Source organism: Panulirus ornatus, chromosome 55 (assembly GCF_036320965.1).
Source record: "Panulirus ornatus isolate Po-2019 chromosome 55, ASM3632096v1, whole genome shotgun sequence".
Classification (NCBI taxonomy): domain Eukaryota; kingdom Metazoa; phylum Arthropoda; class Malacostraca; order Decapoda; family Palinuridae; genus Panulirus; species Panulirus ornatus.
In genome coordinates, this window is record NC_092278.1 from 20,719,857 (window position 1) to 20,739,856 (window position 20,000).

Consider the following 20,000-nt stretch of genomic DNA (forward strand, 5'->3'; position numbering starts at 1 on the left):
GAACTTGAGTGCCACTTGACCAAAGGGGGGTGAACTTGAGTGCCACTTGACCAAAGGGGGGTGAACTTGAGTGCCACTTGACCAAGGTAATAGTGCCATGACCAAGGGGTGAACTTGAGTGCCACTTGACCAAAGGGGGTGAACTTGAGTGCCACTTGACCAAAGGGGGGTGAACTTGAGTGCCACTTGACCAAAGGGGGTGAACTTGAGTGCCACTTGACCAAAGGGGGGTGAACTTGAGTGCCACTTGACCAAAGGGGGTGAACTTGAGTGCCACTTGACCAAAGGGGGTGAACTTGAGTGCCACTTGACCAAAGGGTGAACTTGAGTGCCACTTGACCAAAGGGGGTGAACTTGAGTGCCACTTGACCAAAGGGGGTGAACTTGAGTGCCACTTGAACAAGGCACTTAAGGGTTAGAAACCTCCATTTCAAGTCTCCAGCTAAATATATATATATATATATATATATATATATATATATATATATATATATATATATAAGTTACACTTGGAGGTGCGATAAATGGTACACTTAAGTACCGTCATCTGAAGCAGCGGTACAGACAGTAATCCCTTGAAACTCGACGGTACGACTCTTGAAACTCGACGGTACGACTCTTTAACTCAACGGTACGACCCTCAAACTCGACGGTACGACTCTTGAAACTCGACGGTATACGACCCTCAAACTCGACGGTACGACTCTTGAAACTCGACGGTATACGACCCTCGAACTCGACTGTACGACCCTCGAACTCGACGGTACGACTCTTGAAACTCGACGGTACGACCCTAGAACTCAACGGTACAACCCTCGAACTCGACGGTACGACCCTGAAACTTGACGGTACGACCCTGAAACTCGACGGTACGACCCACTGGTATAACGCCCTGGCCTTCGTGACCTGACCAGCCCCGTCATAGCAAAGGGTCGTTCGTCCATGGTCAAGAGTGTGTTGTTGTACCGTCGTGCACCAGGGTGTCGTTGTACCGTCGTGCACCAGGGTGTCGTTGTACCGTCGTGCACCAGGGTGTCATTGTACCGTCGTGCACCAGGGTGTCGTTGTACCGTCGTGCACCAGGGTGTCGTCGTACCGTCGTGCACCAGGGTGTCGTTGTACCGTCGTGCACCAGGGTGTCGTTGCACCGTCGTGCAACAGGGTGTCGTTGTACCGTCATGCACCAGGGTGTCGTACCGTCGGTGCACCAGGGTGTTGTACCGTCGTGCACCAGGGTGTCGTTGTACCGTCGTGCACCAGGGTGTTTGTACCGTCGTGCACCAGGGTGTCGTTGTACCGTCGTGCACCAGGGTGTCGTTGTACCGTCGTGCACCAGGGTGTTGTTGTACCGTCGTGCACCAGGGTGTCGTTGTACCGTCGTGCACCAGGGTGTTTGTACCGTCGTGCACCAGGGTGTCGTTGTACCGTCGTGCACCAGTGTCGTACCGTCGTGCACCAGGGTGTCGTCGAACCGTCGTGCACCAGGGTGTCGTCGTACCGTCGTGCACCAGGGTGTCGTCGTACCGTCGTGCACCAGGGTGTCGTTGTACCGTCGTGCACCAGGGTGTCGTTGTGCCCAAGAAGGAAGGGGGGTCAAGGTTCGACCCCATGATCTGTGGTAGTGTGGCACAGGTCCCACACCACACCACAGTAAATTTGCATACCCGGGTCAAGGGGTCAGGCCGGGGTCAAATTGTGCCTTCCTTTGATGATGGATCGTGTGTGTGTGTGTGTGTGTGTGTGTGTGCTCCCCCCACGTACCGTTTTCTCCAACACAAGCCGGCTGTTAAAATCTATAACCCTTTCGTCATAATCGTTGATGAAATGTTAACTTTTGTTAACTTTAACACTTCAAGTTTTACATATATATATATATATATATATATATATATATATATATATATATATATATATATATATATATATATATATATTTTTTTTTTTTTTTTTTTTTTTTTTCTAAATGTGACGCTCCGGTGTGATGGTACATTGTGACGCTGCGATGTTACAGCACAATGTGACGGTACACTGATCCCGATAATACAACCCGGAATTGATAACTTTCTTGTCCGAGAGATATAAATTGGAAAATTCGGGCTTATTTTCAAATAGGATTCCCTTCCTTGACCCCATATTTTTTTAAAATTAGGTTTTAATTGGTATATTTACCCTCAGTATGATCATACATGGATGATATACACCATATATACATTCCATCATCCACATTCATCATACAGGGAAAGCAGGTCGTTAAATACGGCTTACGGAAAAGTGAGAATCGCCATTAATTCCTATACTTTGGCAGAGTCTGTTAGAAAAAAAATATTACGACCCTTGCATAATATAGGAACGCACATTGGTATTACTGAAGTCATTAATTTCTGATCGGATTCGACACTTGTTATTAATATTTAAGCACATTTTGTATACCCTGGAAGCTATTGGCTAATTGTTGTTTACACTATGATATATTGTGTTGTTTGCCCGACGCAAACAGCCTCGTTAAACAGTCTTAGGAAAGCGTTGTCTTGTTGTCCCGTATGTGGGACGCTGCCTGGCGGGATTTGAATGGAAATGCTCCATTTCCTGAACAGATAATAAGGTTATAACAAATTATTTGATCACATGCTGGCCGAGGTCAGCCTCGCAGGCGGACCTGACCTTCCTCTGGCCGGTTGAGGTCAGAGGTCAAAGAAAACCTGGATTGCTTCCTGGAAGGGTCATAAGGTCTCTGGGGTGGAGTGACCTTTCACCTAGATTATTGAAGGTCATGGTTTCGTAGAGGTGTAATAGAGGTGACCTTTCCCATGTGAGTGGAGGGGCTGAATGATGATGAGTTTACATGAGTTTACGTGATGAGTTTACATGAGTTTACATGATGAGTTTACATGAGGAAGACAGACCACAAGAGGCTCGATTGGCCCACGACTGGGTCGTCCTGTAAAGGTCATGGGACACCCCCACCCCCCCTTCCCCCACCCCATCACCTTTTTAAAGGTCAGAGGTCACGAGAGGGAAATGTAACGCCCCCATCACCTCGTTTAAGGCCAAGGGCCACTGGGGCTGAATGACTGACCCCCCCACCTTCCCCCCCCCTTCCTCGACCTCCCCCTTTTGCTTGTCAAGGTCACGAGGATCGCCCGGGGCCAAGGGAGTTAGGGGGGAACCAGACAGCCACTGAAGTTTTGCATATTTTCTCCCAGGCCGGTGACTGCCCAGAGAGAGAGAGAGAGAGAGAGAGAGAGAGAGAGAGAGAGAGAGGGAGAGAGGGAGGGAGTGAGTGAGCGTGAGTAAGTGAGAGCAGATCAGAGCCGGTGAGTGTGTCAACACACTCGGCCTCTCCCCCTCGTTCATTCAAACACTTGACTCCGCAGATGCGTTGTTTACACTTCAAATGGAATTTTGAATTTTGAAAGAGAAGTCTCTCTCTCTCTCTCTCTCCCTCTCTCTCTCTCTCTCTCTCTCTCTCTCTCTCTCTCTCTCTCTCTCTCTCTCTCTCTAGCGAACTGACCTTCATTGAACTTTTTTTCTCTTTTTCTCCCCTATATAGTGAATATGATTAATGATCAGAGGAGAGAAAAGGGAGAGAGAGTGTGTGTGTGTGTGTGTGTGTGTGTGTGTATGAAGACATGGTTGGTAAAGAGACGTGAGAAGATGGGCAGCATTAGAGAGAGAGAGAGAGAGAGAGAGAGAGAGAGAGAGAGAGAGAGAGACCGACAGACAGACAGACAGACAGACAGACAGACAGACAGACAGAGAGATTAAAGAAAGATAATCGTGTACCACTGTGCTCAAGGGGTTGTACAGTACCGTCGTGCTCAAGGGTCGTGTACCGTCGTGCTCAAGGGTTGTGCACCGTCGTGCTCAAGGGTTGTGTACCGTCGTGCTCAAGGGTTGTGTACCGTCGTGCTCCTGGAGGGCTGAAAATATATATATATATATATATATATATATATATATATATATATATATATATATATATATATATATATATATCTTTCAAACTATTCGCCATTTCCCGCATTAGCGAGGTAGCGTTAAGAACAGAGGACTGGGCCTTTGAGGGAATACCCTAACCTGGCCGAATTCTCTGTTCCTTCTTTTGGAAAATTAAAAGAAAAAAAAAAAAGAGAGGGGAGGATTTCCAGCCCCCCGCTCCCTCCCCTTTTAGTCGCCTTCTACGACACGCAGGGAATACGTGGGAAGTATTCTTTCTCCCCTATCCCCAGGGATAATATATATATATATATATATATATATATATATATATATATATATATATATATATATATATATTATATATATATATATATATATGTATATATATATATATCGGTTCCTTAAAACCGAAATTCTCTTATGAATCACAGAATTACCTGCACCACGCCTCACAGACGACGTGTTACATGTCAGCGAACAAGCCTCCCTTCCCCCCAACGACAAAGAATGTTCATGAACTATATAAACTTCTGTATATAGTTTCATGTAGTTTCGTGTGAAAGTTAAGTAATTATAAACTTTGACTTGCCTGGTATATGTTCTCTTGAGTAATGTAATTCATTCCCAGAGCGAAGTTGAATCAGAGAGTAATGTATCTTTTTCGATTATCTTTAAGAGATTATATACAAAAAGATGACTCTTCCGGTATTATATGAATTATCTGTATGGTATTCGATGTGGTTGTTAGAAAAAGGGACTCCGTGTTGATCTTATATATATATATATATATATATATATATATATATATATATATATAGAGAGAGAGAGAGAGAGAGAGAGAGAGAGAGAGAGAAGCGGTGCCTGACAATATGTAATTAATCTTTTTATCACGAGGGTTTAATGAAGATAGCTCACACACACACACACACACACACACACACACACACACACACACACACACACACACACACACACACACACACACACACCATCCCTTCCCCTCACTGGCTCCTCAACATTATTGAAGACTTAATCACCCGTAATCAAGCGTCCAGTCCGTTGAATTAGTGTCGGAAAAGTTAAGAGCCATTTGCGCTACACTAATTCTGTTGCGCCTCAGTCTTAATTAGTCCTGGAATAATTCAGAATGTTGGGGCACAAATGATTATGTTAAATACATTAAATCCCCCGCACTTGACACTTGGATTACGGTTTATGTTCAATATATTGTGTGAAGCTTGAGGTATGTAGAGAGGGCCAGGTCGTACGTACTGGACGCGACGGAGTCAGTCGGAGTTTGTTGTGGTCAGTCGGGGTCTATTGTTGTCTGTCGAAGGCTGTCGGAACCTGTCGGAACCTGTCGAAGGCTGTCGAAGCCTGTCGAAGCCTGTCGGAGCCTGTCGGAGTCTGTCGGAGCCTGTCGAAGTCTGTCAGAGCCTGTCGAAGTCTGTCGGAGCCAGTCGAAGGCTGTCGGAGCCTGTCGGAGTCTTCCCAAGCCTGTCGAAGTATTTCGGAAACGATCAAGAGTCTTTCAGAGCTTAACGGATCCCTGTCGGAGCTCTACAGAGTCTGTGGGGAAGCATTCCAAGCCTCTCGGAGGTTGTCGCAGCCAGCCTCATGGTCCAGCTCCTCCCCTACACCCGGTCTCTTAGTTTAATCCCCTCCGGACATCAGTCTTTCCCAGTCCTCCCACACACCACGACCATTATATTATCTCTCTCTCTCTCTCTCTCTCTCTCTCTCTCTCTCTCTCTCTCTCTCTCTCTCTCTCTCTCTCTCTCCATCCCTCCTACACACCTAGAGTTCCCCTATACCCCCTCTCCCTCCTCTGTACAAGATCCCCCTTTAACCACTGCCGTACGTGGTGTTTTGTCTGCAGTTAGCCCCACTTCTGTGGAAGGCCTTTCCAGTCCTACCTCAATATACCAATCCTCGACCCCTTCAAGCCACTCCTCTACTGACCCTGACACGCACTAACCCCCCCAGCCCAAGCCCTGTCTCCAAGACCCCCAGCTCACACCCCTGTCGAACTCCTGCTACCCTTCCTCCCTCTCTGTGTCTCCCCCAAGGACACATCCGTTGTGATTCCAGTATTAATCCCTTCGTCCTCAAGACGTAACCCCCCTAATCCTCTCTCTCTCTCTCTCTCTCTCTCTCTCTCTCTCTCTCTCTCTCTCTCTCTCTCTCTCTCTCTCTCTCTCTCTCTCTCTCTCACCGAAGGCAACCCAGCACAGGTGTTTCTGATGACAATAGTAGTATTAAAGTCACGGACCACCTGCGTGACACAGTCCTGGGCAACTTTAACTCCCATTGCGACCAAACAATGTGGAAAGAGATTAATTATCTTGATTGCAGACGGTAATTGCAATATGGTCCACAGAGGCAATTACATAAACGCCAAACACAACCTTGTTTTACGAGAACGCTCGACAATGAGTCGAGGGCTTAGGGACCATCGAAAAAGGTGACGAAACGTAAAGAAATAAGACATTTAGAGATGATGGGAAGTGATGGGGTGAATGAAGAGAATGGGAGAATAGAAGAAAACGTTTGCTCTACGCAGAGAACGGGATGAGAAGAACAGAAGAAGTGATATTAAGAAACGTGGTATACAGAAAACGTTTGCTCTACGCAGAGAACGGGATGAGAAGAACAGAAGAAGTAATATTAAGAAACGTGGTATACAGAAATTGTTATACGATATATTTGTGGCAAAGATCTGTTCTAAAACTAGTGTGTGTATTAAAAATCGTGTATTGGGACCATTTTCTTTAGGTATCTCCCATAAATACGACTAAACATTTATCTTATTATTATCATTATTGTCTATTATTTTCACTATCTTCCTCAGCTAACTATCTATCCCTCCATCTATCTGTCTATCTATCTGATAGATAATCACTATGAGACCGAAGTGGCCACAAGTCCCATTCTTTATCATTAACCTCAATTAACTGTTGAGGATCCGTAATTAATATCTATCTATAGAGGGGTCATCATAGCGATCACAGAACACTTCATTCGCCCGTTACGTGTAGAAAAACAATAGGTTTTCTGCTTTCAGAGACTTAAAGATATAAATGTGTCCCCAGACCATTGTCTTTGACAAAGCTCTTCAATTAAGAATGATTTTGAGTCATTAGAGCCAGTGGTTAATCACGTAATAAAGTTTTCATGGACTGGGTTCTACCATATACTAGTAAATACAGTCTAGGGAAATGTATATCTAGGTATCTTTTAAATCCCAGAGGTGAATAAAGAACTTTATGGGAAAGTAGGATAATTTTTTTTTATTTCAAAATATAACATATTTGATAACACGAGAGGAATGCAAATACAGTAACACGTAACTCAATTTGTTCTTTTGCCAATATATATATATATATATATATATATATATATATATATATATATATATATATATATATATATATATATATATATATATATTAGGATGACTAGTCACACACGTCATTAAATAATGGATTATCCAAAATATATATATTTTTTCCAAAGTATACATAATACTTTCAGTATTTCCCATTCCCACATTACTCCATCAGTTTACAAGTGTAAACCCTCGAGTTTACACACACACACACACACACACACACTCTCACACACTCACACGCACACACACGAACGCTAACAATCACAGAAAAATATGTGAGCAAAGTAAATATGTTACCTAGAGTGTTCTGCTTCCACCCATCCAATTGTCGTAATGTTGGACATTTACAATTGGGATGTGTAAGAACACCACACATGACAATTTGCTGGATATATCATGATTTTTACGGGGGTATGATACAGCTGAGCTTCTTACCGTAGAAAACGTGATTTTCCGGTTCAAAGAAAATGAGAGGCAATGGAAGGGAGACTGAAGCAAAAAAAAATTGCGGGTATGAGTGAAGACCTGCCTCTCGTTTTCTTTCAAGCAATGTTCCTTGGGTCACCGCTGGATACAAAGAAGTCATTGTCTCTCTGATGGACTTTTTGAGTTTGATAGACTCGCTTATCGTCCACAAGGGTACAGCTGTATCAGACAAGTATGTAGTTATCTGTGGAATACAGTTCTCCGTTTCCCAGCAGTGTGTGGGGCGTCGTATATCTTGATGTAAAGGAGTGGTAGGAGTCTTCTTGGACGAAGTACATTTTGGATTGTAAATGATTGGGAAAGAGGGGTCAAATGGGTAGGTGGTTAGATGTCATATGGGCTGGTTGATTAAGGATTGGGAAATGAGGTTAATTGGGCAGATGATTAGAAGTCATATGTCCAGCTCGTTAGGGGAGGTCTTGTTATTAATTAATATCAGGTTTGCAGACACTGGTTATTAGAGGTTATTGAGTTAGGTCGTCGAAGGTCATGTAAATAGGTCATAAAAAGGTCATAGAGACAGATCACCAGAGGTTATATAGACAGGTCATAGCAAAGGTTAGATGTTATATGATAGACAGGTCATAATAGGTGATAGGCAAGGTCACCAGAGGTTATATAGTAGACAGGTCACCAGAGGTCACAGAAATGGGTAACTTTTCGTTCGTGTTAACGCTGGACCTGTTCAAACCTTTGGTCACACTAACTGACATAGAGAGAAGGCAGCATAGAAATGCCTTCTATCACTTAAATCCAACTATTTCTATAGAATATAACATCAGCTGTAGTCTTATAGGAAGCCTTATATATCTGTACCCGAATTATAATATATATATATATATATATATATATATATATATATATATATATATATATATATATATATATATATATATATATATATGAAATAGGTCGTCATTATCAGGTGAGGGACAAGAAGGTCTATGTGAGTTCATGATGAGTCAGTGTCAGGTGGGGATGAGTCAGTATCAGGTGAAGGGAAGGAGGGTCCAAGTGAGGATGGAGGGCAGCAGGAGCAGCAGCAGCAGCAGCTTCGTCTCTCCGTTGGCCGAGTTGTCGTGTTGCATGGCCGCGGGTGGGTCACCTGCACGGGCGACACGACTCCTTACTCACCGCTACCTTACTCATCACTACTCACCACTACCTTACTCATCACTACTCACCACTACCTTACTCATCACTACTCAATCACTATTTTACTCACTACTACATTACTCCACTATTTTACCCACCATTACCTTACTCATCACTACTTTACTCATCACTGCTTTACTTATCACTACTTTACTCACTGCTACATTACTCATCACTACTTTACTCACTTCCTTATTCACCATTACCTTACTCATAACAACTTTACTCACCACTACCTTACCCATCTCTACTTTACTCACCACTACCTTACTCATCACTACTTTACTCACCACTACCTTACTCATCACTGCTTTACTCATCACTACTTTGCTCATCACTACTCACCACTACTTTACTCACCACTAACTATATATATATATATATATATATATATATATATATATATATATATATATATATATATATGCATTTTATTATACATCTGTTTCGTTACATATCTGTGACTGTCGCTGTCTGCCTATATACTTACCTGTCTATCTATCCGTCTGTCAAAATGTCTTATCTATTAATCTATATATCCATTTGACTGTCTATTAGTTTGTGTCTATCCAACTCTCAGTCTGTCTATCTATCTATCTATCCATTCATTCATCTGTGTATCTCTTCATCTATCCATCCTTTCATCTGTCTCTATACCCACCTCTCTATCTATTTATCTATCCATTCATCTGTCATCTGTCTCTATACCCACCTCTCTATCTATCTATCTATCCATTCATCTGTCATCTGTCTATACCCACCTCTCTATCTATCTATCTATCCATTCATCTGTCATCTGTCTCTATACCCACCTCTTCATCTATCTATCTGTCTATGTATGTATGTATTATGTATGTATGTATGTATGCATGTATCTATCTATCTATATATCTATCTATCTATCTATCTATCTATCCCTCCGTGCGCACCTTGTATGACGTGGACGAGGACGCTGTCAGGCCGCCCTGTCGACGGCCAGCAGGAATAGTTGCCTGAGTCAGCGGTCGTGGCGTCACCCACCGTCACGACGCTGCTCGTGGTGACGTTGGTGACACGCGTCACCACGCTGACCCTGCCCCCAGCGTCACGGTCCACCAGGCGGTCGTCCTGGTACCACAGCACCAAGCCTGGGGGGGGGGGAAGATTGGTGACCTTTTAGGGGGAGGGGTAAGATTGGTGACCCTTTAGAGGGTAAGATTGGTGACCTATAGGGGGTAGGATTAGTGACCTTGGGGGGGTAAGATTGGTGACCCTTTAGGGGGTAGGATTGGTGACCCTTGGGGGGAAAATTAGTGACCTTTTGGGGGTTAAGATTGGTGACCCTTGGGGGAAGATTAGTGACCTTGGGGGTAAGATTGGTGACCCTTGGGGAAGATTAGTGACCTTTTGGGGGGGTAAGGTTGGTGACCCTTTAGAGGGTAAGATTGGTGACCCTTGGGGGGAAAATTAGTGACCTTTTGGGGGTTAAGATTGGTGACCCTTGGGGGGAAGATTAGTGACCTTTTGGGGGTAAGGTTGGTGACCCTTGGGGGGAAGATTAGTGACCTTTTGGAGGGTAAGGTTGGTGACCCTTTAGGGGGAAGATTGGTGACCCTTTGGGGGTAAGATTGGTGACCTTTTGAAGGGTAAGGTTGGTGACCTTGGGGGCGGTAAGATGATGAACTTTTATGAGGGGTAAGATTGGTGACCCTTTAGGGGGTAAGATTTGTGACCTTTTAGGGGGTAAGATTTGTGACCTTTTAGGGGGTAAGATTAGTGACCCTTTAGGATGGAGGGGAGGTAAGATTGGTGACCTTTTAGGGGGTAAGATTGGTGACCCTTTAGGGGTGAGAGGGGGTAAGATTGGTGACCCTTTAGGGGGGAGGGGCTAAGATTGGTGACCCATTAGGGGTGAGAGGGTGGGGGGGGTAAGATTGGTGACCTTTTGGGGGGAGTAAGATTGGTGACAGATAGACAGACAGACAACCCCCCCCCCCTCCCCCCCTTCCCTTGCCAACGGAGTCCTCTTGCATTAATGACCTTGTTACGTTTGCGCCCTCCCTTCCCTCCACCTCCACTTCCCTCCCTCCCTCCTCCCTCGTCAGGCTGCGCTGGAGAGTAAATGAAGAACACGTGCGCTTGTTCACCCTGGCCGAGAGAGAGAGAGAGAGAGAGAGAGAGAGAGAGAGAGAGAGAGAGAGAGAGAGAGAGAGAGAGAGAGAGCGTGGACTCACCTGGGATTAAAAGCTCCTCCCTGACCACACACTCCAGCCTCACGGTGCTCCCTGCCTGCACGTAGAGGGTTTCTTTCCCCAGGATGGTGGCCTGCGCCTCTGTGGTGTGTGTGTGTTGGTGGGGGGGAGAAAGGCGAAGAACACTCAGACATCTGTCTATCAGTCTGTCTATCTCTATCTATCTATATATATCTATCTATCTATCTATCTGTGTCTATCCATCTCTCTATGTGTCACTATCTATTTATCCATCTCTCTATGTCTACCCATCTATTTATCCATCTCTCTATGTCTACCCATCTGTTTATCCATCTCTCTATGTCTCCCCATCTATTTATCCATCTCTCTATGTCTACCCATCTATTTATCCATCTCTCTATATGTCTACCCATCTATTTATCCATCTCTCTGTCTACCCATCTATTTATCCATCTCTCTACGTCTACCCATCTATTTATCCATCTCTATGTCTACCCATCTATTTATCCATCTCTTTATGTCTCCCTATCTATTTATCCATCTCTCTATGTCTCCACGTTTATTTATCCATCTCTCTATGTCTACCCATCTATTTATCCATCTCTCTATGTCTACCCATCTATTTATCCATGTATCTATCCATCTGTCTATCTCTCTATTCATCTGTGTATCCACGTACTCACCTATTCCATCTCTCTATGTCTACCCATCTATTTATTCATGTATCTATCCATCTGTCTATCTCTCTATCCATCTGTCTATCCACGTACTCACCTATTCCATCTCTCTATGTCTACCCATCTATTTATTCATGTATCTTTCCATCTGTCTATCCACGTACTCACCTATTCCATCTCTCTATGTCTACCCATCTATTTATTCATGTATCTATCCATCTGTCTATCTCTCTATCCATCTGTGTATCCACGTACTCACCTATCACAGTCAGGGTGTAGCGGGTGGCTAGGGGCGGCTGGGTGTTGACCTGGCAGGTGTAAGGTCCCGCGTCCCTGGGTTGAGTGTACCTAATCCTCAGGGTCCAGGACTCGCCCCGGTGGGTCACACTCACGCGTGAGTCCGATGAGAAGGTCACCGGGCCGGAGCTGAGCACGTGCAGGTCACGACCTCTGATCCACGACACCTGCACGTGGGTCAAGACGCGTCAGGAACACGGTGTGGCAAGGGTGTTCTCTGCTGCCTAGCTCGCCCACCCACCCACCCACCAACCCACCTCTGTCTGTTCCTCACCTCACCCACCTGTCTGTTGCTCACTTCACTCTGTTGCTCACCCAACGCACCTGTCTGTTGCTCACCTCACCCACCTGTCTGTTGCCCACCTCACCCACTTGGCTGTTGCCCACCACACCCACATATCTGTTGCCCACCTCACCCACTTGTCTGTTGCTCAGCCCACCCACCTGTCTGTTGCCCACCCCACCCAGTTGTCTGTTGCCCAGCCCACCCACCTGTCTGTTGCTTAGCCTACCCATTTGCCTAGCCCACCCAGTTGTCTGTTGCTCACCCCACCCCCCTGTCTATTACCCACTCCACCCACCTGTCTGTTACCCACTCCACCCACCTGTCTGTTGCTCACCCCACCCCCCTGTCTATTACCCACTCCACCCACCTGTCTGTTACCCACTCCACCCACCTGTCTGTTGCTCACCCCACCCACGTGTCTGTTACCCACTCCACCCACCTGTCTGTTGCCCAGCCCACCCACCTGTCTGTTGCCCAGGTGCCGGACGATACAGGTGAGTGCAGCAGCCTGGCCTGCGCGGGTAGTGACGTGGGTGGCAGGAGGGGGTAGAAGGTGGGGCCCACTGGGGGGGCTGGTCGCGGGGTCGTGGTGGGGGTCGTGCCTCACCCCACTGTCTGCCACGACGACAGAACTCCCGTCCACCACTGCAAAGGAAAGGAAAAACGACCTTAATGCCTCTGTCCATATGGTCTATTATGAAGGGTGGGCAGATAGCCCTCCCACCATGACCTCCATGGGAACCAGAGAATCCTGCTGACGTCATGAGGTCATGACCCGGCTGGGGTATTGGGAGGGAGGTCACAAATCACAGGGTCACGACTCACTACTCCAGGGATGAATGGTGTTTAGGGGTCATAGCCAGGTCACCTGGTGCTTAACTTAGAGGTCATACAAGTCAGGTCACTTGCCAGGTCAGGTCACGCAAATTAGTCACGAAAGACAGGTCATCGTCATCTGGTACGCGAGTTAGAGGTCACACAGGTCAGGGGTCACCTGGTATGAAACTTAGAGGTCAAGCAGGTCTGGTTGCCTTGTATACAACATACCCAGGTCAGGTCAGGTCAGCCGGTACATAAGAGAAGTGAGGTCAAGTGCAATACCCAGCCCTCTGGACCAGACAGAAATGGATCCTTTTAAAATCCTTAAGACCAGAAAAAGCTAAAGGAACCCCATCCTTGGATTCTATCCTGACCATCGTTCCTTTAGCTTTATGGTTCGAGCCAAATATATATATATTTTTTTTCCCTTTCTGTCAATACTGTAGACGAGGGGAGGCCATGTATCCATCCCCTGTGAGCAATATATCACGTAGAGGTATTTTGTTATACGTTTGTATATGAATATGTCTTGGAGGTTGGGTTATTTTAGATAGGGCCACGAAAGGCAATATCTATCCATCTATCTCTCTCTCTCTCTCTCTCTCTCTCTCTCTCTCTCTCTCTCTCTCTCTATATATATATATATATATATATATATATATATATATATATATATATATATATATGCAAAATAAAATACGATTAACGCTATTTTACGCTTCAATCAGTGTTAGTTACAGGACGTAATGAGGTGACCTGCTTTGCAAAAGGTCATCAAAACAAAATATTCAGCACACACTTATATACTTGTTTCAAAGCTTTACGGTATATTTCACAGATATACGTGAGTTTTTTTCTCATCATTTATGTTCACTGTCGCCGTTTTGCAATATATATATATATATATATATATATATATATATATATATATATATATATGGAGGCACTTGACATGGGAGACGTGAATGGAAACTCTACTAAAGGACGTGGACGAGGTGCTGGGTGGAGAGCGCGCTGGAGGACGGGTTCGGCAAATGAGGAAGAAGACCGATTTCGACGATGAAGGCCTGCACTGTGGCTGAGAGATTGACTTGAGGAGGCAGAAGTGATATTGTGACAGTGATTGTGTCAGCGTCGCGTCGCCTCGCCGCAGTGTATCGAGACAGACTTCCCCAGAACTTTTAAAGGGGAAGTTAATGTTTATAGTTGTGTTAATGGAGTGATAGTTTTCATGCATGGTGTTTTTGACAAGAAAATAGTGAAGTTGGAGAAAAATGTAGCTTAGACATTGAAGCTTACTGACACAGTGGTGAAATTGATGAGAACTGCTATTGACGTTTGTGTGAATAAATTGTACATTTCCTTTTCCATAGCCAGAGGTTGAACCATTATGTGACATTCATTCATTTTTTTTTTTTTTCATTCATTTCAAGCTAAAAGTTTGTTTCTAAATTGTTCTTACATTTTTCATATGTATATATATGTATGTGTGTGTGTGTGTGTGTATGTGCATATGTGTGTGTGTGTGTGTGTGTGTGTATATGTATATATATATGTATATTGTCCCTGGGGATGGGGGTGAAAGAATGCTTCCCACGTGTTCCTCGCGTGTCGTAGAAAGCGACTAGAGGGGACGGGAGCGGGGGGCCGGAAATCCTCCCCTCCTTGTATTAACTTTCTAAAATGGGAAACAGAAGAAGGAGTCACGCGGGGAGTGATCATCCTCCTCGAAGGCTCAGAGTGGGGTGCCTAAATGTGTGTGGATGTAACCAAGATGTGAAAAAAGGAGAGATAGGTAGTATGTTTGAGGAAAGGAACCTGGATGTTTTGGCTCTGAGTGAAACGAAGCTCAAGGGTAAAGGGGAAGAGTGGTTTGGAAATGTCTGGGGAGTGAAGTCAGGGGTTAGTGAGAGGACAAGAGCAAGGGAAGGAGTAGCAATACTCCTGAAACAGGAGTTGTGGGAGTATGTGATAGAATGTAAGAAAGTAAATTCTCGATTAATATGGGTAAAATTGAAAGTTGATGGAGAGAGGTGGGTGATTATTGGTGCATATGCACCTGGGCATGAGAAGAAAGATCATGAGAGGCAAGTGTTTTGGGAGCAGCTAAATGAGTGTGTTAGCGGTTTTGATGCACGAGACCGGGTTATAGTGATGGGTGATTTGAATGCAAAGGTGAGTAATGTGGCAGTTGAGGGAATAATTGGTATGCATGGGGTGTTCAGTGTTGTAAATGGAAATGGTGAAGAGCTTGTAGATTTATGTGCTGAAAAAGGACTGATGATTGGGAATACCTGGTTTAAAAAGCGAGATATACATAAGTATACTTATGTAAGTAGGAGAGATGGCCAGAGAGCGTTATTGGATTACGTGTTAATTGACAGGCGTGCGAAAGAGAGACTTTTGGATGTTAATGTGCTGAGAGGTGCAACTGGAGGGATGTCTGATCATTATCTTGTGGAGGCTAAGGTGAAGATTAGTATGGGTTTTCAGAAAAGAGGAGTGAATGTTGGGGTGAAGAAGGTGGTGAGAGTAAGTGAGCTTGGGAAGGAGACCTGTGTGGGGAAGTACCAGGAGAGACTGTGTACAGAATGGAAAAAGGTGAGAACAATGGAAGTAAGGGGAGTCGGGGAGGAATGGGATGTATTTAGGGAATCAGTGATGGATTGCGCAAAAGATGCTTGTGGCATGAGAAGAGTGGGAGGTGGGCTGTTTAGAAAGGGTAGTGTGTGGTGGGATGAAGAAGTAAGAGTATTAGTGAAAGAGAAGAGAGAGGCATTTGGACGATTTTTGCAGGGAAAAAATGCAATTGAGTGGGAGAAGTATAAAAGAAAGAGACAGGAGGTCAAGAGAAAGGTGCAAGAGGTGAAAAAAAGGGCAAATGAGAGTTGGGGTGAGAGACTATCAGTAAATTTTAGGGAGAATAAAAAGATGTTCTGGAAGGAGGTAAATAGGGTGCGTAAGACAAGGGAGCAAATGGGAACTTCAGTGAAGGGCGTAAATGGGGAGGTGATAACAAGTAGCGGTGATGTGAGAAGGAGATGGAATGAGTATTTTGAAGGTTTGTTGAATGTGTCTGATGACAGAGTGGCAGATATAGGGTGTTTTGGTCGAGGTGGTGTGCAAAGTGAGAGGGTTAGGGAAAATGATTTGGTAAACAGAGAAGAGGTAGTAAAAGCTTTGCGGAAGATGAAAGCCGGCAAGGCAGCAGGTTTGGATGGTATTGCAGTGGAATTTATTAAGAAAGGGGGTGACTGTATTGTTGACTGGTTGGTAAGGTTATTTAATGTATGTATGACTCATGGTGAGGTGCCTGAGGATTGGCGGAATGCGTGCATAGTGCCATTGTACAAAGGCAAAGGGGATAAGAGTGAGTGCTCAAATTACAGAGGTATAAGTTTGTTGAGTATTCCTGGTAAATTATATGGGAGGGTATTGATTGAGAGGGTGAAGGCATGTACAGAGCATCAGATTGGGGAAGAGCAGTGCGGTTTCAGAAGTGGTAGAGGATGTGTGGATCAGGTGTTTGCTTTGAAGAATGTATGTGAGAAATACTTAGAAAAGCAAAGGGATTTGTATGTAGCATTTATGGATCTGGAGAAGGCATATGATAGAGTTGATAGAGATGCTCTGTGGAAGGTATTAAGAATATATGGTGTGGGAGGCAAGTTGTTAGAAGCAGTGAAAAGTTTTTATCGAGGATGTAAGGCATGTGTACGTGTAGGAAGAGAGGAAAGTGATTGGTTCTCAGTGAATGTAGGTTTGCGGCAGGGGTGTGTGATGTCTCCATGGTTGTTTAATTTGTTTATGGATGGGGTTGTAAAGGAGGTAAATGCAAGAGTCCTGGAAAGAGGGGCAAGTATGAAGTCTGTTGGGGATGAGAGAGCTTGGGAAGTGAGTCAATTGTTGTTCGCTGATGATACAGCGCTGGTGGCTGATTCATGTGAGAAACTGCAGAAGCTGGTGACTGAGTTTGGTAAAGTGTGTGGAAGAAGAAAGTTGAGAGTAAATGTGAATAAGAGCAAGGTTATTAGGTACAGTAGGGGTGAGGGTCAAGTCAATTGGGAGGTGAGTTTGAATGGAGAAAAACTGGAGGAAGTGAAGTGTTTTAGATATCTGGGAGTGGATCTGTCAGCGGATGGAACCATGGAAGCGGAAGTGGATCATAGGGTGGGGGAGGGGGCGAAAATTTTGGGAGCCTTGAAAAATGTGTGGAAGTCGAGAACATTATCTCGGAAAGCAAAAATGGGTATGTTTGAGGGAATAGTGGTACCAACAATGCTGTATGGTTGCGAGGCGTGGGCTATGGATAGAGATGTGCGCAGGAGGATGGATGTGCTGGAAATGAGATGTTTGAGGACAATGTGTGGTGTGAGGTGGTTTGAGCGAGTAAGTAACGTAAGGGTAAGAGAGATGTGTGGAAATAAAAAAGAGCGTGGTTGAGAGAGCAGAAGAGGGTGTTTTGAAATGGTTTGGGCACATGGAGAGAATGAGTGAGGAGAGATTGACCAAGAGGATATATGTGTCGGAGGTGGAGGGAACGAGGAGAAGAGGGAGACCAAATTGGAGGTGGAAAGATGGAGTGAAAAAGATTTTGTGTGATCGGGGCCTGAACATGCAGGAGGGTGAAAGGAGGGCAAGAAATAGAGTGAATTGGAGTCATGTGGTATACAGGGGTTGACGTGCTGTCAGTGGATTGAAGCAAGGCATGTGAAGCGTCTGGGGTAAACCATGGAAAGCTGTGTAGGTATGTATATTTGCGTGTGTGGACGTGTGTATGTACATGTGTATGGGGGGGGGGGCCATTTCTTTCGTCTGTTTCCTTGCGCTACCTCGCAAACGCGGGAGACAGCGACAAAGTATAAAAAAAAAAAAAAAAAAAAAAAAATATATATATATATATATATATATATATATATATATATATATATATATATATATGTATAAGTTTTTATCGAGGATGTAAGGCATGTGTACGTGTAGGAAGAGAGGAAAGTGATTGGTTCTCAGTGAATGTAGGTTTGCGGCAGGGATGTGTGATGTCTCCATGGTTGTTTAATTTGTTTATGGATGGGGTTGTAAGGGAGGTAAATGCAAGAGTCCTGGAAAGAGGGGCAAGTATGAAGTCTGTTGGGGATGAGAGAGCTTGGGAAGTGAGTCAGTTGTTGTTCGCTGATGATACAGCGCTGGTGGCTGATTCATGTGAGAAACTGCAGAAGCTGGTGACTGAGTTTGGTAAAGTGTGTGGAAGAAGAAAGTTGAGAGTAAATGTGAATAAGAGCAAGGTTATTAGGTACAGTAGGGGTGAGGGTCAAGTCAATTGGGAGGTGAGTTTGAATGGAGAAAAACTGGAGGAAGTGAAGTGTTTTAGATATCTGGGAGTGGATCTGTCAGCGGATGGAACCATGGAAGCGGAAGTGGATCATAGGGTGGGGGAGGGGGCGAAAATTTTGGGAGCCTTGAAAAATGTGTGGAAGTCGAGAACATTATCTCGGAAAGCAAAAATGGGTATGTTTGAGGGAATAGTGGTTCCAACAATGTTGTATGGTTGCGAGGCGTGGGCTATGGATAGAGATGTGCGCAGGAGGATGGATGTGCTGGAAATGAGATGTTTGAGGACAATGTGTGGTGTGAGGTGGTTTGATCGAGTAAGTAACGTAAGGGTGAGAGAGATGTGTGGAAATAAAAAGAGCGTGGTTGAGAGAGCAGAAGAGGGTGTTTTGAAATGGTTTGGGCACATGGAGAGAATGAGTGAGGAGAGATTGACCAAGAGGATATATGTGTCGGAGGTGGAGGGAACGAGGAGAAGAGGGAGACCAAATTGGAGGTGGAAAGATGGAGTGAAAAAGATTTTGTGTGATCGGGGCCTGAACATGCAGGAGGGTGAAAGGAGGGCAAGAAATAGAGTGAATTGGAGTCATGTGGTATACAGGGGTTGACGTGCTGTCAGTGGATTGAAGCAAGGCATGTGAAGCGTCTGGGGTAAACCATGGAAAGCTGTGTAGGTATGTATATTTGCGTGTGTGGACGAGTGTATGTACATGTGTATGGGGGGGGGGGGTTGGGCCATTTCTTTCGTCTGTTTCCTTGCGCTACCTCGCAAACGCGGGAGACAGCGACAAAGTATAAAAAAAAAAAAAAAAAAAATATATATATATATATATATATATATATAATTTGCGTTCATTATGTTAAGATTGAAATGCTCTTACATTAACCTTACATTAACTATAAACTGCAACGACGGAATTGAAATAGCTGTTCAGACTTGGCAATATACATAATCCTTTATGTTAACACCAACACATATACACACGGGGATAGAGGCACACAAACACACGCACAAACACCGAGGAACGCATCTGTCAATACTGACAGTAAACAAAAAAAAGAGAAGAGAATAAAGTTGTATTAATAATAGGGAAGGGTAAAGAAAGGGGGGGGGGGGATGAATGTAGAATTCCCTCTCCAGTATGAAAATAAATACTAACACACACACACACACACACACACACACAAAGGGACATTTGGCCTGGGCTGTACCTTCCCCAAACCTTTCTTCTTCTTGTTCTTAAATAACAGTTTGTCGTCTTCGTCTTTTGTGTATTTCAAAGTTTAAAGAAGTGTTTTTCTTTCAACGGTAAATGCCCGTTGTTAAATTCCCGGACCGGACTCAATGGGTTCTGTGAGAATTGTCGCCCCCATTGAGCAAGGAAGAGAGTGGCTCTGTGTTGCCCCGAAGAGACGACAAGCCATTT

The 20,000-nt window shown here is 44.6% G+C and overlaps 1 protein-coding gene and 1 long non-coding RNA gene across 2 annotated transcripts in view; one reads left to right on the plus strand and one right to left on the minus strand.

Moving 5' to 3' along the window:
- The window catches only part of LOC139765516 (uncharacterized), a 78,510-nt gene that overhangs the window by 13,847 nt on the left and 44,663 nt on the right, over window positions 1–20,000 (plus strand). The window lies entirely within an intron of this gene.
- The window catches only part of LOC139765406 (protein turtle homolog A-like), a 22,132-nt gene continuing 10,840 nt past the window's right edge, over window positions 8,709–20,000 (minus strand). Inside the window, exons 3-7 of the mRNA XM_071692764.1 lie at window positions 12,887–13,068; window positions 12,100–12,304; window positions 11,185–11,283; window positions 9,901–10,098; window positions 8,709–8,921 (exon numbers count right to left, since the gene is read on the minus strand). Of these exons, the coding sequence (XP_071548865.1) occupies window positions 8,806–8,921; window positions 9,901–10,098; window positions 11,185–11,283; window positions 12,100–12,304; window positions 12,887–13,068 (800 nt within the window). The 3' untranslated portion in view covers window positions 8,709–8,805. The remainder of the gene's footprint in view (window positions 8,922–9,900; window positions 10,099–11,184; window positions 11,284–12,099; window positions 12,305–12,886; window positions 13,069–20,000) is intronic.